The sequence below is a fragment of the Struthio camelus genome, chromosome 1 (genome assembly GCF_040807025.1).
Source record: "Struthio camelus isolate bStrCam1 chromosome 1, bStrCam1.hap1, whole genome shotgun sequence".
NCBI classification, from domain to species: domain Eukaryota; kingdom Metazoa; phylum Chordata; class Aves; order Struthioniformes; family Struthionidae; genus Struthio; species Struthio camelus.
Window position 1 is genome coordinate 5,139,706 of NC_090942.1, and position 24,260 is coordinate 5,163,965.

The 24,260-nt window shown below is 47.2% G+C and overlaps 1 protein-coding gene across 2 annotated transcripts in view; it reads right to left on the bottom strand.

Moving 5' to 3' along the window:
* Positions 1–23,398, bottom strand: part of SFMBT2 (Scm like with four mbt domains 2) — a 115,486-nt gene extending 92,088 nt beyond the window's left edge. The window contains exons 1-2 of one of the 2 annotated variants that reach the window (XM_068958406.1): positions 23,329–23,398; positions 8,064–8,233 (exon numbers count right to left, since the gene is read on the bottom strand). In XM_068958406.1, the coding sequence (XP_068814507.1) occupies positions 8,064–8,169 (106 nt within the window). In that variant the 5' untranslated portion in view covers positions 8,170–8,233; positions 23,329–23,398. Of the gene's footprint in view, positions 1–8,063; positions 8,234–22,650; positions 22,801–23,328 lie in introns of those variants that run through there. The other variant, XM_068958486.1, reaches the window with a different exon arrangement.
* Between the last annotated feature and the right edge of the window lie 862 nt (positions 23,399–24,260).

Sequence of the window (24,260 nt, forward strand, 5' to 3'; positions counted from 1 at the left end):
CGTTGAGGGTGAGAATAGCAATCAGAATATAGCTCACTTTTAAGATGTATGCTTACCTAGTTTGATTGGCTTTCACTACGTTCTCAGGAGATAATGTGACTTTGGTGGCCAGCCCTTCCAGACCAGAAACAACTCAGCTTTCATGGCAGCGGGAGAACAAGCTCTGTCCTGCTGCAGAGGCTGCCTGTGCTCTTGTACTTTTTATTTGGTGATTTTCTCACCACAAGAGACCTGACTGCCCATCAGCTATCCCGGGGTGCAATGACCATGTTTATGCAACAAACAAGGGTCCTCCATGAGTGGTAATTACTGCTGTTTCCCAAAAAAACTCCAGCCCTGCTCGCCAAATCACAGCTGCCTTCTTGCACCCTGCTCTTGTCCTTGCCTAGGTGCCCCCCACCCTCAGCAGATTCGGAGCTCCCCATCAAACTTCCTCCCCATTGCCCTGATCCTGCCCACAGAGAAGGAGCTGACATTATCATGCTTTCTGTTATATACTCGCGCCGAGCGGAGTGGAGCGGAGGGCGCAGACCACACACAGTAATTAAAAATAAATCTTCTTTCACTTACAGAAAAATCAGCCAAATCCGATTGTTTTCCTTTTGTTTCCAGGCAATCTCGCAAACCTAGTTTCATTCTCAAAGCAAAAATATTTACAGTCTAGCAACGAGCTCTTTGCAATAAGCATTTATCAGGCAAACTCAGCGAGACCCTTACCTGCCCAAACATTCATCAGCATGGTCATGATGTAATTAAAGTGACTCATGACAAACTGAATTAAGAAACCTCCCCAGACACTTTTGTGAAGAAAACAAATGGCAGGGTTAATTTATTGCAATTATTGCTACAGGTCTCCCGCTTTTGGAACCAGAAAATTATATTTTGCAATGGGACTCTCTCATTATTAAAAGGGTTGAAGAAGTAGGTTTTATTTGCTGCCCAAGGAGCCAGATATCTATATGAGAGGGAAAAAAGATGTATCAGAGGAGGGTTTTCGAGACAGAGCTGGCAGAGGGTGAAGATGCATCTGGGAGTTCAAAGATGAGCGCTGAGCCGTCATCACGGTTAAACACTTTGCACGCTGCTGTATCAAGATTCAGGTCTGATTCCTTGCCATAAACTCAATTAACCTTCTTAAATATGAAGACGCAAATCAACATTTACTCCAGTGACAATACAGGTACTTGCCCCACTCAGAGGGCCAAGAAATAATACATGCCCATGATTACAATCTGAAAACGGGCAAAAATCAATGCACAAGTAAAGGATAGGTTTGGTTTTGTTTCTTGCAATCATCACAAATACTTCCAGGCACGATAGAAGCTGGGTCATTTAAAACAGTCAAACAGAATAAGGGGTTTGTTCATTTTTTTGACTGAAAGACAAGCCCCGGCTTAGCCACAAGGCAGGAGCTCGGTGCAAAAATTACTAAGAGAGTTTCCCTCACTTGTATCAAGCAGGCAGGCATGCAGCTTAGATGATCGGGGCAGTCCTTCAGCCTTAAAAATCTATAACTCTGCGGAGTTAATGTTTTACAGAAGACTCAGATGCAGAGGTTTCAAAAATAAAGTATGGTAGCCCTTGAGTGGATAGGCAGAGATGGGGAGGAGGCCACCCATCCCAGGCTTAAAACTACTCCTGTATAAAAGCAACTTTCTACCCGAAGCAGAACCAATCCCAGCTCCACTACAAGTCAGTAACCAAATGCTGCTGAAGTCCAAGGAGCCAGAGCCAGGCATTTCAATGCCACCTTACAGCAACCTAAACTATTCCCTAGCAACCTACACTATTCCCAGCCTCTGTGTCTGCCATTCCCTGCTGATTCTCATTAGGTACCTCCTCAGTCAGGACCTCCTTTTTTGCCTCCCAAATAGCTCTTCTTGGTCCCTGAGTACCTAGTTCTCCACTAACAAAGTCTTAGGAATTGAAGCTACTTGACTATAGCCCTTAATATTTCTATGGGGAAAGGCAACATCTGATGTGAAAAGCAAAAGGCCATAAATATAAACGTCTTCCACACGCTACCAATACAACAAAACACTACCTGCCCTCATGGAGATCCAAAGCCCGTGTAGCTGCAGGTTTTGGAGGCTCTCCTCCTCAGTTACAGGTCACCTCTGCCTAGTTTCTCCTTGCTGGTGCACCTATCTGCTCTATGGCGTTGGGCCGCTCAACGTCCCCAAGGACGTCTCCAAGTTAGGACATCTGACTTGGACAGGACATCTCCAAGTCAGCTCTGGGCTCTAGCTTCTCCTCTCATTAGCTGCTACGCCTTCAGGGCACTAGATATTTCCCTCAGCCCTTACGGCTCCATATATTTTCACACTTTTCATTCCTGCTTTTTGCTGGGTGAGTCTAGGCAAGTATCTTTCCTCTAGCCTTCTGTGGAAATGACTTCTTCCCATAAGACTATCCAAGGGATTTTTAAATAATAAGTATATAACCTCCAGCCCTTGTAAGGAGCAATGTCTCCAGGGTGACAATATTTTCTCCAGAATTTGGCAACTGAAAGTTAGTTATGTTAGCATTACAAATGTTAGTTATGGATGCAATAAGCTCTTCTACACTTCTAATTACCCATTCTAGTGCAGTTCTAACAGACTATAAATGAGATCATGATCTACCCCACCACATGCCATACCACCAGAGTCACTGACCCCACTGATTCCAGAGAGGATGTAAAAGAAAAGGAAAGCAGCCCCAGTCTGTGTCTGAGGCCAGCTGGACACTGCTGGCACATCTGTTCACATGTAGCACATTCGCATCCACTCCAGCAAAACTCACAAATAACATTTGTTTTTAAAAATCCTCCAGATCTCTCCTTTCTAAATCCAAATAAAGAGGCTTTGGGACCCCAGAGGGTGGCAGAGCGAGTTCTCTTCCTGCAGCAGAGAGCTGCAGGCTTCACTCGCTGTCAATCCATTCCTGCCTAACACATCACAAGTCTGACTCCTCTACAGTGTTTTATCTGCAGACTTTATCAGGAAATTACTTTTATAAGGTCTGTAAAAATAATGTCAGAGAACTCATTTATCACGGTATCAGTGTTTTATTTTGCTTCAATTTATCACAAAGGATTCTGAAGGGAGTCTAAGTTTCCCAAATCATTTTTACGGATTCTGTTCCCTTGTAAAAATCTTCCAGTGGGGCCATCCAGAGCAGAGACAGTGTGGCCCAGGAACCAGACCAGCCCAAGGTCTAGATCCAGTGATATGCTCTCCCAACTCTATCAGCGCATGGAACGGGACTGTACACAAATCCCCTAATCCATCAGAAAAGCCCTGCTACAGAGGAGCAGAAGACACCACTTGCTGATCTCTCTCAAGTGTCTGGAGATCCCCGGATTAAAAGGCAGGTATCTAAATGCAAAGTCTCTAATACATGATGATAATGACTGTACCCACTTGAGGAACAGTGATCACAAAGCCAAACCGTTCATCAAGTCTCAAGTTACATGCTCCAAGAACAAAGTCCTGGCTCTGCTGGAGAGCTGCAAAACCCCAGGTGCCAGCATTTCGCAGAGCTCCTGCGAGATGACAAATTTGGCATTAGGCCTATTTTACATATCAATTCCTTTTCCAATTATTAGTCCTTAGGCCGAGTGCTCTTTTTTAATGAAACAGTCAAGCCTGGCTAGCCTACAATACAGTATTGTATAAACAAGCCTAGCCCGGCAAATAGAAATCAACAAGTCATTACCTGTGAGCCTCTCAATGGCTTTAAAGTGCTCTGCGATCCTCTGTGCCTTAGCACTATAAAAACGCCACTATTCCAGCTGTCATCAGCCTCCCAGGATGGGCAGCTACAGGAAATAAGGGGGATGAAAGACCCAAAACCTGTTGCTCCAAATGCACAGATTTTTCCTAGGCTTGCCTGAAGGAGAATATCTTTCGAAACCAGAGCGTTTGCAGCAAATCGCTATGCCGTTTGACTCTTGTTTATTTCAAGTCATTAGATACACTCATGACTTGTTTCAGTTTTCTGTTCACTGACAATGATGGTGGTCTGGTGGTTAGCACACTATAAGCGAGGACTTGGAGGGAACCCTGATCAACCACAGACCTCCTGCACAGTCTCGGGAGAGTCACCAAGGTCCATACCCTCAAAGAAATTCAGGCATCACAGGCTAGGTCCTCTTGTTCCCGAACAGACGCCTAAAGTCGGCCAAATGAATCCCATCCTACCTCTTCTGTCAATACAAATGGAGCCAGCAGCAACCGGATCAGGCCTTGGGTGTCTACTCTGGATGTGTCTGAATTAGAGGACACAAACCCCATCTCGCGAGAGGCGTCTGCCTCATGAAGGTAACCGGGATTTAGATGTTCCCCTCTGCTCCCACCAGGCTTAGCTTGCTTTAAGCTCAGTGGGGAGAAGCAGGAAGCTCCAGAAGGCAATTCCACCCAAAGGTAATGTGGTACCCATGTTAAAAAGAGGTGACTCGCTCTCTGGAGGTGCATCTGTTTTCACTGGCGATACAAGCAGCATTAGATGACTAGGTTTTTAAGGCATTTTAAGATGTCTCCGCTCCAGATTCAGACTTTTAACTTCAGATGATCCTTGGTGTAATCTCTACGAGTCACTCTTCGGAAGGCGGCCTCTTTCTTTTTTGTGATTATAGGGGAACCCAGGACAATATTTATGTTCTTATCCAAGGAACGTAAGAGTGTGCCCACTGCCTCTAGGTGAGATGAATCCAGGCTTCTCACCAGAAGCTCTCCCTACCTACGCACACTGCCCTTCACACAGGGACACTGCACTTTATCTTTTCCTCTACGTTCTGCCTCCTTATGGATGCCTAGAGACACGCATTAGAAGAGGATAACCATTTAGAAGAGAGAAAGCTCCTAGTTTCCCACTATTTGCGGTTCAGCGACTTCCTGATATGGATGTGGTTTCCAAGCATTTAGTATCCTTCACCCACTCTTTCTTCCAGAAGCTTGTCCAGTCACCCTTTGAAACCACATGAAACAACTAGAACCGCTGCATATAACATGGGTAAACCCCAATACTTTAGCTGGGCTAATCCCTTGGCACTGGGAAGTTTTCACCCGTCCACATCTCACCTAACGTGCAGAACTTAACGGCACATCCGGGTCTGTAAGTATTGTGGCAAGAAGAACTGGAGCATCCCAAATCCCAATCACATTTTCACTACAACACAGCCAGTTTGCCCTTTTTACAGGATGACTTTCATTTTCCCTACCCCTGTCGATCTCTGAGAAAAAAGACCTGCGCCTCCATCTCCCTTGCACAAGGGTAGCACCATCCCTTGCTGTGAGCTGACAGAGTACACTGCCTTAAAAGCCTTTCACTCTCAAAAAGGGATTTCATCCTGTGGCTCCTCAGCCTCCCAACCACTCACGAAGCTGCCTGGGTGGCAGCTGGCAACCTGCAGGCCAAACACACCACTCTTGTTTATTATCTTCAGGGCGACCAAGCTGATGAGGCCTCGTCGTAGAAGCCAGTTCCACTGTGGTAGGGGCAGCACAAAACAGCCTGTCCTCACCCCAAAGAGCTTACAGGTAAGGTCACTGCCTGGACCAGAGCTCACAGTTCAACTCTGTCAACTCTGGCATGGTCTCACACTGCTTTTTTTTTTTTTTTAATCCTTTCTTCCCCCTCTTCTTCCCCCACAACTCATCAATGAACATGGCAAAGATCTAGAGGCTTTTCACATCCTTCTAATGAGGAAGATCCCTGTCATCCAGGGAAACAGAAAAATCAGCGAGTCACTTAGTGACTATGAGAAGTGAGGAAAGTGAAGGCTGGGCAGCTGAATTTCTGGGATGCTGAGAGAGAAACGATGAGGAGCGGAGCAAAGTCCTGTGCAAAGGACTTTGCCACAGCAACGACCCATTCAGCAAAAACAGCACCATCTGAGAGAAAAAACACAGAAGACTCTGAAAGCAAAGCGGAGCTGCCACAACACCGCTGACGTCACATTTAAGGACAGTTTACCCAGCGATTCACTGCTGACGAGGGCAGTGATTTTCATGGACAGAGACTTCAGCCAGTTCTGAAGGCTTTTTAAAATTGCATGCACATGGTTCCTCCAATAGATGTTCTCGGGGGGAAAAATACAACCATTAACATGTCTGTGAACTGCTCAGGCTCCCAAGCCTGTGCTCCAAGCCCCTAGTGCTCTCCAGGACAGGTGACCCATCTGCAAGCACAGACCTTCATCTGTTGTTCACAACTCAGGATCCTTTTGTCAAGAACTCCTTTCACAGAAATTAAGAGATTTCTAGAAAAGCCTTCAAGTGTACGAACACCAAGACAAGCATCGCCACGTGAAGACGAACCCTTTGTACAGAGTAATAGCTCAGTACCAATTGCTCAGTCTTGTGCTCCCCAAGTTCATCAGCTGAGCTGTCCTGTGCAAACACACAGCAAGCGTGAAGTTACAGGTTACAGCTGAGCCAAACTAACAACTCACTGCCACCAGGAGAGGTCCCATTGCCCTCCAGCAGACGGTCTTCTCCTCCAGCCCCGGTACTCATAGGACCCCATGCTCAGCAACCCACAAAGCCCACAGAAAACTACTCACTTTTTTTTCCTCGATTAGCTCTCTGCTGGTGAGATGGACTGAGTCAGCCCAAGGTCTGATTAGCAGCAAAGATGGAGCAAAAGAAGAGATGGCAGAAAGAGGGGCCTCCCATTTTGGCATCAGAAAGACAGCAAGTCAGCACTAACCATAAAGTGCAACTTCAACCAAAGATGCAGTCTCCTCCCATTAAGGCTAGATATTCAAAGCTAAATCTCCCAGTTCCAGCAGAAAGCACTGCAAGTTAACAGCCAGGTCCCAAGGAGGATTTATGTACTTAAATCTCTTTTGTTTCCATGCAAATTAGGCATATAGGTCTCTTCTTTGCAAATCTACATTGAGGGGCTTCCGTATCTTTAATTATCTGACTTCTAGGCAAGGAAGCCTCACAAACACAGGAAAACACACATAGAGAAATGCTGGTCACTCACTCCATACCATGGGGTAAATGTAAGAAAGGAGTGGGAATTCAACACAGGCACCCTAAGCGCCAGACCGCTGCGGACCTGTATTACACCACTCACCTTCCTAAGTACGAACAAACAAAAAAACCAGATACATATAAGGACAGGCCACCCATAGCCCGTAATTCTCCCAAGTCATTTAGAGCCACATTGAATTGACACCTGAAAAGGCAATATGAGCAATGGTCAACTCCACCCTGAGCTTTTCAGTAGGACCCCAATGAGCCCAGAGCTGAATGTCATGCCAAAGGAGAAATCCCACGGGACGGCATTCATCTCATTTAGCTTTACATAACTACAGCATGAATGTTTGCATCCAAGTCAGCTGCCCATGGGTCCTTTTTTAGTCAGTGGAGAGAAAATGGTATTTTCCCCACTGAGATTTGCCTGCTTCATTTTGGAGTTGAGCAGTAGGATGAGAGGAATCACACTGTCTACTTCTCTCTGTTGGCCCTAAATGGAAGCTTCAGTGGCTCGTCTACATCTACTGTGAAGATGTCAAAACTTAGCCAACTGAATCTGTAAGGCTTTAGGTCCCCACCTCAGAGCTTTGCAGAGTATTCACTTATAGTTCCCGGGAGTACACAGACAACGTACAACCAGCCCTCCCAGCTGGGCTAATGTTTGTGAAGTCTCCTCATTTGAAATGCCCAAGAAAAAATAAAAGAAAGAATTCTACAAGAAATAAGGATGAAGGGTCAAAATGGAGGGGAAATATTGTAATTTCTGAATATTCATTTCTTCTCTTTAACTGTGAAAGTCCAGAAAAAAAGAAAAGGGGGGGGGGCAAAGTTGAGGGGAGGAGAACGCATTGTGATCTCTTAGGAAAGGTTTCCTATTATTTTCATTTAAATTTTTAGTAGCTAACATTTCCTGTAGAAGATATCCAGAAGAAGAAAAGCTCAAATTCCCAACGCATCAACCAGGAACCCACATTAGCAGCTGCCCCTCCGTGCTCCCCCACACTCCCCGTGATGACGTGGCTGTCCCCACCCCTACAGATAGTCAGCTGAAGTGCTGTAAGCGTAGAGGTACCAGGGCAGAGGATAACCCACCTGAATCAAACTGCTCCCTGTTGCCGTTGGCCGGGCTCTGACCCTTCTCCGGGGACAGATGCTGGGTCTCTTGCATGTTGGCGATGAAAGACGCCCTCGTCTCCATTGTTCAGAGGGAGAGTCCTTCCCTTTCTAATTCATCCTGCAGTGGCGAGTTCCTAGAGGATAAGCTAAATGAAAAAGAAAAAGAAACAGTGAGTGACCTCTTTACCCAAACTAACCCTTCCTTCAGCCGTTCCTAACAGGTTTCAGGTTCTCCTGCATTTTGATCGTAACCCTACTCTCTCTACAACGCGGGACACCTCAGACATTCACCAACCCTTCCTCTGAGGTGAAGTACAGTTGAATGAGGAACCATGGCAGAGGACATCTTCCCTCTTCGGAGGCCTGTTCAAGAACGTGCAGCACCATGAGTCTGATGAAAAATTAGGAACTAGATTTCAGGCTCTCAGCATAGCATTTCATCTTGTATTTCATCCCCAGCTTTTATACCTCGTTGACTGCCTACACAAGATACGTACCAGGGCAAAAACAAGACAGCTACAGGAAAGTTTGACAGGTTCTTTTAAGCTAATTGCCACTCACCGTCTACACCTTGGCACTGCCTCCTGCTAGCTTCCCACAGAGGGCACCAAACCGCTGGGTACAGCGACCTGGAGCACATAAGATGCTCTCATTGCTGCTTTTGATCTAAACAGATTGGGTACCAAGAGCAAAGAAGACAGCCCATTACAAACAAGCACTATTGCGGTAAAGCCTCTTGCTTCTGCCATGGGCACAGTTCGGCACTCAACAGTGCAATCTGTGTCATGTGTTTATAGAGGACCTATGAGATCAGAAACCCAAGGACAGATGCCTCCGTGCATCACAGGAATAAAACCAGCAAGTAGTAACAGCTGTAATATTGCAATAACAATAATAATAATAACCATAGAAAAGACGCTGAGATAATAGCATCAGCAATATTCAGCAACAAACCCATAAGGCATAACCCTTGCCAAGAGAGACACCCAAGAAAGGCCATCCTCTGACAAGCTCAGCCTCTGGTATCCAATTTTTCGGCAACTGACGCTGCATGAGATATACCTCGTTCCGTAAATATTCAAATTTCTGAAGGAGAAGATTTGCGATAAAGTAGCAGAGGAAGTACTGAAAGGAGAACACTTGGAGAAATTGGAAAAACTCTAGAAAATAAAGTTCAGCATGCAAACTACAGCTATCCTAATGAAATAGTGCTGGCTGCAATTCTTTACCTTTATTTATTTATTTTTTTTCCTGGAAAGAAGGCTGATCTAAGGAAACTGCACCAGTTAGCACCATTCAGATAGCAAATAATAACTCAGGCCTATATCGGGTTATACTGGCAGGGGAGATTCTTCTGGAAGGGATGAGCAGAGTAAAAAATATTATGGAATGAAAACATACAGAGATGAAAAATGAAACAAGAAGGGGAATACATACTGAACAGATCTTGAATCAGATACCAGACGCAACGAGGAATATATTTCTAGCAAGAGTAAGCCACCAGACAAACAATACCCAGAGAAAGACCTTTAGGAGTTGTTAAAAAAAGAGCTCCAAAGTGAGTTTTTCTGTAAAACTCACTAAGATGAATTGCAAGGTGGCAAAGACAGACTGAGAAAGAGAAACCAAGAGTCTGGGTTATAGGCACAGAGGGAACCTGTTATTCACACAAGATATGCTAAAGCAAAGACAGACGTTGGGGAAGATGTGTGTCCAGAATATCAGATGTGGAAGACTGGTCCCACTTATCAGCAGATGCCTCCAAGACGTGCGTGATGTAGAGGACTATGCTGGCAGCACTGACACCAAACGCTCTGCAAGAAGCGTGACTAAAAGTAGGAAAAAAAGTTTCCTGCCAGAGGCCAGGCAAAGCAGGAGATAATAAGATTGTAAAAATATTATGGGATTTTTTCAACTTTTACTACTCAGGAAGGCATGATATGGTGGTTATAAACTAGGAAGAGGGAGAGTGCTTTGTCATAGGTTTTTCATTCCCACTTTTTTAGGCTGTTTGAATGAAAAACGCGAGAAAAATGGGCATGTGTGAGCAGTTACAGCAGGAACTGAAAAAGATGAGGAGCATGAAAAAGCTAACGGTGATGTTCACTAACTGAACCACGGTGGGACTGTCTGCTGGAGTTATCACAACGGCATCGAGGTGACTGCAGTTAGTCCATGCTAAAACCATGGGAGCTTCACAAAGCATCACTGACAGAAGGAAGTTACCAAGGAGGATGATGCAACCCTCAACTGACAGTTCTTGGGTCAAAGTTAGACCTCTGTCAGCAATTTGTGTTTCTCTTCTCAAAAGAATCTAGTAATGGAAAGAAAAATATTCTAAAAAAAAAGAGGGAGAGAGACTATAAATCTATTTAGAGCAATATGTTTGTTGGTCTCTTTGCAAAGTGCTTAGTATACTCTGAGTATACCCCATAAATAATAATGATCACTTCCCCACTGTGATGGTGGCTACAGCTCTACATCTTTATTCTTTGTTGACAGGCGACTTGCTAATGAATTAAGTGTATTATATACTAGGAGTATTTTGAGTGCAGCTAACCTCAGAACATATATATCACTCATCCCCAGTGTATATTAACTTTCAATTAACTATGCAACTAGAAGCAATCAGTCTACTGAAAGTCAAAAAACACTTATCCTGCAGTAGAGAATACTTCCGTAAATATCATTAATAATAAATTGGTTAAGTATTGGGATTTTACATCAAGCTTGTTAGAAGTGAGAGGAGGAGCGGTGTTAGCTGAAGCTAAACCTTGGCTGGATTCAGCTATTTTCCCTTTTGCCTAGACAGTGATGGAAGGTAATCTGGGTATATCAAAAGAGAGATAGAGAGAGAGATCAATTTAAACACGCCAAATCAATCACCTTAAGCAGAACTTAGGGGTAACAATATAAACACCAAGAAGAAAGATAAGCTACTTGGTAGCATAGCTAAACCTTGTGACGCCCTTATAATTCTGACAGGACAAAGTTATGAACTGATAAAAACCTTAAGGTGTCCATTCAGACAGCCACAGTATTAAACCGGTGAAAAGCAAGGAGCAGGACACTGCCCACAGAGGCGTGCCCCAAGTCTGCCACCAGACCCATGAGAAGGGGCTCAATCCCAGCCAACTTCAAGGAACCCTATAGAAAATCCAGCAGAAACCTGCCCAAGGTACTTGCTGCCCTCCCCAGGGAACGAAACACGGCAGAAATCAATTCTCAGCAGCAGCGTCTGGGGCCGACCTCAAGCGCTCCTAGATTAAGAGGAAGCGATGCAGAATTTCTTACCCAGAGTCAGCAAGATCGACAACATCAACAGGTAAAATTCCAATGCTTCTCGTTTGCTTAATTAGATTTTCATGCTTTTTTCTTTTTGCCAGAGTCACTAGGGACAACACCTTGTTTTTGGAACGTCATGCTGATAGCACCCACATCCCAAGCAAACTGGATCCGTCAGAGGCTATAGCTTACCTCCCGTTTTGGGGAATAACTCTAGTTTATTTTATATGGTAGGAGAACGTTTAAACATCTTCCCAATATAACGTGAGAACAAGAACAAAGTCTTCTGCAAACATAAGCTTCAGTATAGCTCTGAGCCTTAGTGTTGATATAACCAACTAGCACAGAAGGCTGACATAGGGTATTAATTTTTCTCTTCTTATTAATTGCTGCTAATTAACACTTCAAACAGAGTCCCCAGCCATACTGTTAACAGTAGCACGCTGACTGGCCTGCAATCAGCAGCATTAAGCAAGTAATGCACGCTGTCATACTCTTGATTTTTCTCTCAGTCTGAAGAAACGTGTAGCCACTGGAAACCAAATTAAGGACCACAAGCAGCCACATTACCAGCCTGTAAACCAGCGGATGGGAAACAGCAACGTAAGAGGCTCAGGGTGGCACGTCACTAGTCAGGCACACAAAGAAAAGGATTACGGAATGCAGTCTGAAAAGCAAAATCCTCTGGTTTTAGATCCCTTGTTCAGTGTTTTTGCAACGCAGAGGCTCAAATGGATCAGGTGCTTCCCTCACCATTCCCCCGGCACGTCACTCAGACCCAGACTCTAATTCACAGGTAGAAAAAGATAGCTAATATAAAAAGAATCTCTTGTATTTGCTCCTTCCCACGGCTGTCAGTCTGAGCAGCACCGTTACCTCCAGCGCACTGCCTCGTCATCTCTATCACTATTGGCTCTTGGCATAAGTGCTGGCGATGGCTCGCTCGAACCGTTTGACGTTTCTCCTCTCTTGTTGACTCCACCTCATTTGCTTTCCTTTCGTATAAGCCCACGTAGGGATCGGTCCCCTACTCACACAGGCAAATCAAGCACCCTAGGACTCTCCTCCAGAGTTACCACTCCAGAAAAACTTCCCTTCTCCCTCCGAAATGTGTTGGTGCGACTCCTTGTCCTTGGTGAACAGCCCCTGCCAGGGATGTAGCTAGGAGGGAAGGTGGATCTACAGGCACCTTCAGGGCTCATCGCATTTTCAGATCTCCTTCCTAGACGTGTCAAGGTGTAAGGAATCTGAGGATGAGAACAGCCTTTAGCCCTGTTCCTGCTGAAGTTTCGTCTTATCAGTCAGAGGAACCCAGATTCCATCCTTAGATTTCTCTTTCCAGCAAGTTGGAGGGAAGCTGGACATGGGGTGCCACAGCAGACTTTACTGGTGAAACCATCTGCAGGTTTCACTCGGCGCCCTGAAAGTCGGACTCTACCATGTGCAATTTCTTCATGTAACCTTTACCGTCTTCAAGCCTTTCACAGACCATGAACGAAGAATCAACAGCAAAAAGACTGTGAAAATCACTTTGAAAAAAAATAAGTACAGACCTACCTGACTTAACAATTGGGAAACTGCAGCACTTAGTGTCAAGAGTCTCAAGAAAAAAGAGGCAGGACAGGACAGTGCTGAGACTTACCCTTCCTCAGCATGACCTCAGAGCTGAAACCCTCACTTCAGTTGTCTCCTCTTCTGCCCTGCTTCCAGAACTCAGCACTACAAGGAATCAATCCTACCCATCTCAGGTGTGATTTACCCCACTACCTAGTCTTTTGCAGTCAATGGAGAGAAAGAGGCATCTCCAAAGGGTGATTTGTGTGGACTCAGACAGTTCTCCTAAGTTTGGATGGGACGAACTACCCTCAGCAGGTGTCTGTGTTTGCACAGCAACTGCCAAGATTTTAGACACCTAAGTCTGTCAGCAAACAAGCTGAAGAAGTGAGAAGCCTCCGTGGCACATGACACTGGCCCTGCAGGTAGAGCAGGGCAAAGCAGGACAAAACCCTATGGGGCTAGGTCCAGGCCCAGCTGGGAGCCCGAGCAGGATGCACGCAAGTTGGTCAGGGGCAGGAGGAACTGCTAGCATGATCTCTATTAGGAGCAATGCCATGGTGTGCTCTCTCCTCAGCTGACCCACCAAGACATCTTCCATCCAGGTGACATGGTTGGAGGTTTTGGGGAAAGAGGCTGTCACCCAAGAGACATGGCAAACCACAACCACGTAGATCTCCTGCCCGCTCGTGACCCCTCTTCTCCATGGTGTCTCCTTTCCCCTAGGGACTTTGCCCTTCATCCGGAGGGTCTGACCCAACACTGTGCTCCTGTGGCCCCGTGCTCACCAGGCTGTTAGTTGGCTCCATTGCCTGCTAGCCTCAAAATCCTCACATCCTAGCAGAACCCAGCCCCAGTACATGCTGGAATTGGTCTTCCCAGCCAGCCAGCTGCAAATCACAACTCACACAACCTCTGCTTTTTACAGCTCGGGTCAAGTCAACAAGGTTCCCTTCCAGGTCTAAAAGTCTGGATCTGACCTTTGCTCTAAACTACACAGGTGACCTTGATTTTCAGTGCTCAGAGACCACCTCTAAGAGCACACACACTGCAAGGCAACAAATGCAGTCTCCAGCTCCTCCTAAAACCCCCAGTTCATGTGCAACACTGCAAATAATCCCATTGCATTTAACATGAGGATCCACAGGACTAATCCTGCGGCTGAGAAGAAAGTCTGCTCCTCTGGGCAGAGGTCCCTAAATGAAAACATGCTTCACGTAAGATCGCTAGTGGCAGCTTGCCACAATATTTACACCCCCTGAGCATCCGCACAATGCAAATGGAGGCTCATTCGGAAGGGCTATTGAACACATCAAGGAGCAGCTTTCACCTCTTAGAGAAAGAGCCTGTCCCTCTTCTCACACAAAAGTACCAGTTGGAAACCTTTTAAGGATCGCTTCTTGGAAACTCCTGTCCTTTTTTTTTTCTTTTTATTTGAAGGCTCCCCTCACCAAATGTTTCCACTTATAGCATGTGACAATTTCTCTTTCATACTGAACAACCTGCAGGATTTTATTAGGGGAAATCATAGCTTTGAACAGGGTTGTGTTGGTTCAGACATATTCTTGTGTAGAAAAAAAAAAAACACAAACCTAATCTGGAGAAGTAGGAATGTTCCCAATAGTCAAGTATATTAAAAAAAAAAAAACAACCAGCTGAGAAAGAGAATAATCTGTTCTCCATGTTCTTAGCGGGTCGAAAGAGAAGGGCTGGATTCAAACTGCAGGACGGGGGAATTTGATTTGGGCATGAGAAAGAAACTCCCTAAAAATGGGGCTGGTGAAGAATTGGAATAGATTGTGTGGGCACGAAGACCCCCTTTTTGGAAAGGGTAGGACACAGACCTGTGCAGAGCTACCTTGGTACAGTTAATCCTGCCCCAGGGTGAGAGATGCTCTGCATAACCCACAGAGGTCTCTTCCTCCAGCCATTCAATAATGCTGATTTTTCCACCCTTGAAATCACGCAGCGTTTGGTTTGGTTTGGTTTGGTTTTTTGCATCATTTGTGCAGCAACATGGAAAAGAAATGACTAACCCTGGAGGGAAAACATGCAGAGAGGGGCAATTAGAGGAAAGTTTCTACCCATCAGAGCAGGGAGGGTCTGGATTAGCCATCCAGAAGGGGAAAAAGGAAGGGAACTAAACTTCTCTGAAGACACATCTTAGAGAAAGGATTATCCAAGGTGGTGGATGCGTTCAGAGGGAATGGCCTCAGTCATCGGCAGGTCCTTCCACTCCTCCCTGCTTGCACCGCCACTGAATGCCCCGCATTTTCACGCTGACAGAGCCCAACTTTTTCACAAGGCAATTCTGCCGTCCTTTCAAGCCAGCACACCAGCGAGTCCAGGATATGTAAAGAGATAAATAGCAGTGAGATAAGACAGAGAGTAAAATAATAGACCTAATTACATCGACTAACTTGTTTACCGTGAAAAGCCCTACAGTATTAGGCAGAAAAATGAGGCGGATGACAGGAAGGCAGGCAGGCGTCTGGCTTAGGTACTCAGCCCACTTTTAGCTGCCCTATGGATGATGGTAGCCTAAGGACCCAGAACTGGACTTAAAGCAGGTTGGGGTGCAGCAGCAGGCCCCAAAACACCCCAGGGTGCTGCCAAATGAAGTGGGCGCCTCTTCGCCCTGACCTTGCGCTTGTACTATTTACGTTCATCCCAAGTGGCTGTAAAATCCCCTCCGGTCACAGCACTAATATTTCACATCCTCTTTGCATGAATATAAATGTGAGCAGAAGGTGCCAGGGCAGGAAAAGGAAGGTCACTGGACACTAACCCTTCTCCTTCCCAGCTGCTCTGTCACGTGTCAGGTGGCTGACGCCTTTTCCATTATTCAGAGGGTGATTTCCATGATTTAGGATCAACTTGGAAAAGCGCTTCTGCACGTGCTAAGGGCCCACTGACCTCCAACCGCTTTGGGAATACAACACATTTAAGACTAAGCATCTTCTAAAGCACTCAGCTGAGTCAGGGCCCTGAAGCAGACCCGACTGATATCGCCGACACCCTTTACAACAGCCAAAAAAACCACAAGAAAGAGGCACAGCCATAACGTCAACCGTCTGCAGCATCCCTGCCTCTGGGTTTCGAATGGAACTGAAATGACTAAGCCTTTTAGATGGGCAACTTGAAAACACATAGCTGATTATCATCCCAAAACATCTCATTTAGCACCAGCGGTATGGACTGAAATCAGTCAGACCCTCTGAACAGCACAGAGCTGCCAAGTGTTAGAAGTCACCCAGAGGGAAACATAAAATACTGTTTCGGTGGACCTAATTTAGGGACCGATGCAGGAACCCCTTGTCAGCCAAAACTTCCATCGCCTGGGGCAATAAGTTCTGCCTTTTACGCTGTCACGCCTTGCGGCAGTCAGAGCAGCTTTCCAAAAAAATCAGAGAAGCAAACCGGAATCCAGGAAACATCTGCCATCCAATTCCAACACTTTTTAGGAAAACGACATTTTAGGTCTTGGCACTGTTCAGTTCATTTAAACAGCACAGCTGATCAGCTTTTGGGTTTAGGCCTACAAGCACTTGCATCCCTCTCAGCACTTTACATCCAGAAACAGCTTCACCGACTGAGAGGATCTGCCAAAAAAAAAAAAAAAAAAGATCCAGCCCTCCCAGCCATCTCCTGCCATCCCTCGACACAACAGCAGGTGAGAAGAGGGCTCGTCCCTTCCTAAAGGCACACGATGGCAGCAAGGAGACCATTTGCTAGCAAGGTCCATGAGGAATCAACTTCCAGCAGTCATTTTAATCTAGAGACCTGTAAGTCACATTTATGGGGCTAATTCTACCCCTTTGCTCTAACCAAACGCAAATTGGATTCCCTTTCCCTCCACATATGGCCTCTCTGAGCTGCTCGAGGTCACCCGCAAGCCATGTCCCATCAACACCAAGTCAACAGCGAACACTGGAGTCTGATCTATCAGATACACTGAGGTCCTACCCTTGACTCAGGAACAAAACAGGACTTGTTCAAAACACCTTCTTCCAAGAAACAATTAAATATTACTTCTGCCTATTCTTTCTTTAAAGGATTATTTGTAGTGCTTCCAGGAAAGCTATTGCTTTTCACCCCAAAGTCCTGGCAAGGGGCTTATGGATCCTTAGACTTTAAGGCTACCCAACATAGGGTCGTCCTGTCTGATCTCCTACACTACAGAGGCCAGCGTAATCTCGGCTGCTGGATTTTACTGAAGGGGATTCATCTCCTCTGCTAAGCAAATACACGCACACACACACACACACACACAAAAGAACTTTCCAATAACTTGTGTTCAAATTGAATCTCAGGGCTTTTACTCAAGCAATTAGGACTCCCTTGCCCAAGCCACCCTGTGATGTTAAGAGCATTAATCATGAAAGCAAGAATTATGAGTGCAAGTAAAAATAGCAAGTATTCTGCACATAACTTTTTTAAGCCTCATACCTACCCAGAAATGATCTCTCGGTCAGCTGTCAAGAACTGCTTGGTTTTTTTTCGGTCTTTTTATTACTATTTAATTTTAGAGCAAATGTTTCTGATTGATAAAAATGGAATAACTGTGAACACACTTTCCAAACTAGTCCGCCCAAGAGTGCTTTGCTTAGGTCTTGTAAAAGGCCAGTCTCAAAGTAAACATTTTCTTGAGTTTTTAAACATCAGTGACACAGTTTTTTGCTCATATTTCTGCATTCCCCTGGTTTGCAACCCAAATATCTTTATCGCTGTAGGAGTGATACGTGTAGGAGAACAAAGTAAATGAAACTCTTCTCTCAAAAAACAGAGTCGGATTTGACTAGTTTTGTCGAAGATGACTGCAGTACAAAGAAGAACAGTTTGAAACGTTGCGATTTTAGTATTGACAACGTTCCATAGGCTACACTATTCCTTAAAAACTGCTCCACAAGCTGGAGGCTATGGTATCACAATGACGGAACAAACTCAAAAATTGCAAATGGCATTACTATTAACAGCAGTGACAGCATTTCATTTTTAGCACCGAGGATCCTCCTGCACCAGTTGACGCGTGTTGTACATGTAGATACCCCCGGTGCCTAAATGACCCCTGACACCTCCATCACCTTCAGGTCATCTAAAAAGTGGCCCCTGTGGTCACTAGGTTGATTCTGTCTGTCCATCTTCAGACCCACCCTTTCACTACTTCAAGTTTTGGCTACCTGTCCTGTTTTTTGGAGCTTTCCGCAATTCCTTTCCTTTATTACTTGGACTTACTCCAGAACCATCCGTCTCCGTCAGTCATCACCCTTGAAAACCCTCCCTCGGCCAAACTCCGTACCTCTGCTCCACCCTACACCAACGTGAATTTAGCCAGTAAAGAGAGTCCTCGAAGAAATAAGTTGACACCTTCTCTGCGCTGTTCTGTCCTTCCATAGGGTCCCAGTCAGCCAACGCCCTCATTATATCACGTCAGCACTCCCTTGACTGGGAACAGGCCTGAAACTGTGACTCAAAATATATATATATATATATATATATATATATATATATATATATATATATATATATATATTTAAAGTGTCACCAGCACACTCATCAGGGCATAAGCCATGGGGGGGAAAAACGTCCCTAGCACGAAAAACTGACGGTTTCCCAAAGGCCAGGAATCAGATGTGTAGAGCAAGGCCCAGGTAGCCTGATCCTACCCCATTACACTTAATGCTCAGTCCTGGACCGGCACAGCAGGGACGAGATCACAGCTTCATCCTCGCCACCTCCGAAAAACCTCACTAGGTACTGTCACGTGTAAAACAGCAGAAGAGCCCTCCTAATTGGCATCTCCCTATGAGGAGGTGACCAAAGGTGAAGACACAGTCGCGGCCCCAACAGCGCCGTGTCCTTTACGGGGCTCTTCTGAGACGTGGTGACATGAACTTTCCCCAGGTCCTCCAACAGCAGCCTCCTTCCAGCAACATTATCCTGCTGTCTTTTTTTTTCCCCCTACAGGCAGTTATACGTACGCTATCAAGAAAGGCTTGCTAATTCGCTGAAAATAGTATCATCTTCTTGTAACTTCATTACTTGCACAGTTGTACTACATGGCATTTACTCTGTTTCGAGGAACACTACCATAAAGATTTAATAAGTGATATCTCATTAAAACATCAACTGTCTGTCCAGCCAGTCAATTATTACTCATAATCATAGCTATATAACTATATACTGCCTTCTACAGATGTTCTTGCATCTGTGCGAAACTCTCTTCATCTCTGCATCGTCCCTATAACATCTGTTGAATTATTTGTAAATGTTTTCTCAATACATTAATGAAATGATCCTGTGTTGCTCAGAGCACATCCACTGCTCCACTATCAAGTGCGCTGTCTAAAAATAAGTAAATATTATACAGTAATATTATATTAGTAAATATTTCTTGCTGTTTACAATGTGCTAGTCTGTTGCTATCACTTCCCCACATCTATTTAAATGGCTTTTAGCGTTTCACTTCGAAACAGATCACAGTGAGCCTCCATCTTATCAGAGGAGTCTTTAGGACCTAATCCTTTACTAGCGTTAAAGTTATTAGATTTGTCAGAATATTTCCCTCCCTTCCATAAATAATCTGTTGCCAAAAAAAAAAAAAAAAGTGGGGGGGAGGTGGAGGGGGATGTCAGGCCACTTGCAGCCCTGCTCACCTTGACAAGGTCCCACCTGCAAAAGAGCAAACCTGCCTTGCCCTCTCCCCCTCCAGCCCCCTCCAGCCCCGCAGTGGTTAATCCCCTTTGCTCCCAACAAAGGGAATCAAATTTGTGTGTACTTACAGACCCCTCGGGAGGAAAAACACATTGCCCTACAGCCCTGGCCACCACCCCTCCGCCTGCGCTGGAGAAAAGTCCTCGGAGGAGGTGTGCCTGGTGCAACTGGAGCTGACGCTAATGCAAACCCCCTGCGCTGCAAGGAGGGGGTGCATGGGGGGCTTGCAAAGGCTTTGTGCGGCAAGGGGGTCCCCTCTCTTTGGGGGGAACCGAAGCAAGGGTGGGGGAGCAAAGGGGTCCCACGAGCAAAGCCCTTCTCACTGACATCCCCCCTCGTCCCGGCCATAAGCCGACGGAGGGATTGCACCCGTCTTGGGTGGATGCTCATTGCAAAGCCCGCCACGAACGCTGCCGACTGCAAAGCAAGGTGCTACCATCGCAAAGCACAATTTGCAAGGAAAGAGCCATTTTAGGCTGCTTTTTTCTATTTTTAAGCACATCCCCCCACGGCAAAGGAAAAAAAATGAAGGGGAGGGAAGAGGGGCGAGACCTTCAAGCACAAAGGGACCTGCAGATCTCTGCACCCCCCTGCATCCCCACCTCTGTGACAGCGTGCAGCCAGGCAAAGTTGCTTTTCTGCTGAGCTGCCTGCTTTCTCTGCTACATTTGCCTCCCCAGAGCTCCAGGGGCGCAAACTGATTTTAAAAGCCATCTCGTCCAAGGGCACGCTGGCGCGATGGTGGGGGGACTGCTTTCCCTTTTGCAATGCCTTCACCCCACCCCCACCCCACAGAAAACCCACCACTCTGCTGCAGCTCTTGCATTTTGCAACCCGAGTCCCACTGTGCTGTTTGACAACTGCCTTCCTAGCCGCTCCACTTGCATTTAATGCTATCTTATGCTGTTGCGCTAAGAGATCAGCACCCTCCTGCCCCCTTCCTCCTTCTCCTCTCTGCTCCCCACCACCTAGCCCTGTGACTTAAGTTTGCTGGCTGTCCTGAGCAGCAAAACTTGGTCCTGGGGGAGGAAGGGAGGATGGGCAAAAAGGGTCGGGAGGAGGGAGAAGGGCATTATTGCAAGCGGAAAACCTCAGTCCGCATTGCAAAGCGGGCGAACAGCATCTCCGACCGCTCCTGCTAAATAAAAGCACGGCGGGTTTCTGGAGAGCATCTCCAAGAGCTGGAGGGAAATGGGAAGGGAGATAGGCTCTCTCCCTCCAGCATCCCTCATCGGCTCCTCCATCCCTGCCTGGGCACTGGGAGCTTGCGATGCCGGAGCCTCCCGTGGCTGCAAAACACAGATGCCTGACTCTCAAGTTAACATCTTGCAACCACAGTGAAACAATCCCAGAGCAGCAGCAACGAGCTGCTCCCTGCGCCGAAACGAGGAAGTTTCTCCAGCCTCCGAGGCAGCCTCACTCCTCCGCTCCCCTGGAAAATGCATTTGCAAAAGGCAGTCGGGAAGGGCACAAACAACTCCCTGCGAACTCCTCGCAAACTTGCTTTGCAAAGCTGGGATTCACCTCTTTCAGCGTAGGTTTTTTGGGGTCTCTCTGCCAAAAAAGCTACTCACTACAGCACACACGGGTAAAGCCACTAGTTTTGCAGCAAAAATTTCCAGGCATGGAAATTTCAGAGCGTTTTTGTTAAATAAGAACAACAAAATCCACCACATGCCCGGCTCGCTGCGCCTAACTGATCGGGGAAGGCTTGACAGCTCCAACAGGACAGCTTATCCCACGATGTGCCTCATGTTAATGCAAAATAAATTATTGTTATGTCTTTCGGCAGTTTTGTTATTTTTTTTCATGGCATGTCTGCAATTTTGGCATTCAAAGGCAAATCGGTTGGGCTCCGAAGCCTGCATGCCCTTTCGATGCCTTTTTTTCCCAGCGCACACACAAATGCTCCGAGTGCTCTGCCCCTGCCATATACTTTTCCCACCAGTAAGTCTTGCGGGGTTGGGGGGGGGGGGGGGGGGAGGACCTAATCCCATCCCCTTTGCTCCGTATTTAAGTCGTCAGCACACCTCTCCGGGTGACAAAAGAGACCTGAGCCAAACCTGGGGTACCTCGGCCTGCCTTTTTTTCTCTTCTCAAAATGTTTATTTGCAGTTTTAAAAGACACCTTAACCCGCCATGTTGAACTGACAAGCTTTATAAATATTCATTTACCGCAGTTCTGGAGCGCTACAGGAAAATATGTATGGATCAGGGCTGCACATTTTGGCACAGTTGATTGCTTTCTTTTCTATTTTTTTCCTTTTGCAGCAGCTTTTTTTTTTCTCTCTCTCTCCTCCTGCAGATTCAGAAGAAACCCACCCGCACACCCAAAAATAAAGTCTTTCAAGACACGCACCAAGCCTAGTAAATCTGAAAGGAGGTCGCACGCTTATTTATCAGGGAAAGCACCAAAAGACAGGATATTACTTTACAGACCCCCCCCTAAAAAAAAAAAAAAAGAGAGAGAGAGAAAGAGAAATGAGAGCATCTAAAATGTCATACGCTGAGGCCGAAAGAAGAAACCCCCCTCCCCACCCGCGACATACCCGCGATGAATCGCACACGCGTGGCCAAGCCCTGCCCGTGATAACTCCGGCGAGCGCAGCCCAGCGCAGCCCAGCGCAGCCCAGCGCAGCCCAGCGCGCCCCGAAGCGCCGCCGCCCGGCTCCAGCCCCGCGGTAGATCCGCACCGCCGGGCAACCCGCACGCCAACACTTCGCAACTACTCCACGGCATTTTCCCCTCTCAGGGGCGGGGAAACAAATAAAATAAAAAGGGGGGGGGGGGGGAAATCACCCTCACCCCCGCTTTGCTTTTTTTTTTTTCCCTCTCTTTTCTCCTTAAAAAAAAAAAAAAAGCAAGCGCTTGTTAAAAAAAATTCTTGGGGGTGAGGAGGGAGCGAGCGACTCTCTCCATCCAAGCGGCGCATAAAAATTAAATAAAATAACAAGGGAAATGCCCGCCGCGAGGGCGCGGGGAGGCAAGGCTGCCGAGCGCGCTGCCTTACCTGGCGAAGTTTGGGGGGTTTTAGTTTTTTTTTTTTTTTTTCGCCTCCCCTCCGCGTCTCAACGGCGGAGCCTCCGCGGGTGCGCTGCGCTGCGCGGCGCGGAGCCGACCCGTCCCTCTGCCCGCACTCGCGGCAGACTCATTCCAATATGGCATCCGCGCAGTGCGCATGCCTGCCGCGCTTTTTAGGGCTTTTCTTTTTTTTTTTTTTAATAGCAGCCAACTCCTTCAGTGACCTTTTTCAGCAGTTACCACAAAAAAAAAAAAAGAAAAGAAAAGAAAAATCCTTCCCCCCCGCTTCTACCCCACCCCAACCCCCGCCACCCTCGCTGCGCCGGGGCTGCGCGGCCGCGGCGCGCCCGGCGCTGCCTCCGCGCCCCCGCGCCGCGGGGACCCGCCGCCCGCCCGGGGAAATTGACTACGTTGCCCGGGCGAGATTGAAATTGACGAGTGAAATTGAGGCGCTTTCTGGCTGCCGCGGGCTGCGGCGCGGCGCCGCTCCCCGCGGCTCTCCGCCACCTTTTATTTCGGTTTTTCCCCTTATTTGGGTTGCAAAGAAACTTCCACCGAGGGAGATGCTAACTGCCCTGCGCGCCGGGGTGTGAGAAGGGGGAAAACAAAAATGCATCAGATCCCCTCCAGCCCGCCTGTCCCCTCGGCTTCTCCAGGATCCTGTTACCTGTTTATTCTCCGTTGCAGAAAAAAAGAGCCCGCTAGGCACTAGGCGAGGTCCAAAATCAACCGGCGGGCACCCATCCGCCCCTCTCCCAGCGCGCAAGCACGCACACAACTTTCCTTCTTTCTGTCGTTTGCCTGCTGGATTTATTTTTATTTTTTTTTATTTTTTGCAATATGTGGCTGCAGAGGAAATCTCCCCGACGGGCACAGGGACGGATTCACGGCAGAATTTGCGCCTCAGCGTCGGTGTGCGGGTGTGCCGGCGCGGGGGCGTGTGCACATAAAGCCACATTGCAGGATTTTTTATTTTTTTTTTCCTTCCAAGCTGCTAAAATCGGCCCCGCGCCCCTCGGGGCTGCAGGGTTGCACAACTGCCCCGTGCGCCCCGCAGCCCCCCGGGGTGCCAGAGAAATCACTGGGGTGGCAGGGGAGTCATAAAACGCCCCTTTGCTGCGGGGACTATTCGGGTGGGGGGCGGGAGGCGGGCTGCTCCGGAGCTTTCCCCACCCGGGTTTGCTCGATAACAGGGCGGTGGTGGTGGGGGAGCTGTTTGCTTGTTTTTCTGCTTTTTCTTCTTTTTTTCAAGGATTTAGCCCCATCCATCGCAGGCCTGGGGGCTTTGGGAGCCCAAACCCTACCCCCTGCAAGGATCAGCCTCGGTAGGACTGAGGATGCAGGAGGATGTCTTGCAGAACATCCTCCGGGGTGGGGGCCAGCGCTGCACACACACATTCAACAGGTCCGGGGGAGAGCAGGGAGATCTCACTGCAGGGCAGCGACCAGTCCTAGGTCCATCCTTTCCACCCCAGGCGCTACTGTGGGTCTAGCCCCACACCTGGGCTGTCAAGTTTGCATTTCATCTCGAAGGCTGAGACACCACCGCTGCGTCTCTGCTTGCTTTTTTTCTGGCCATCCTTGAGCTGAGGTTTGAAG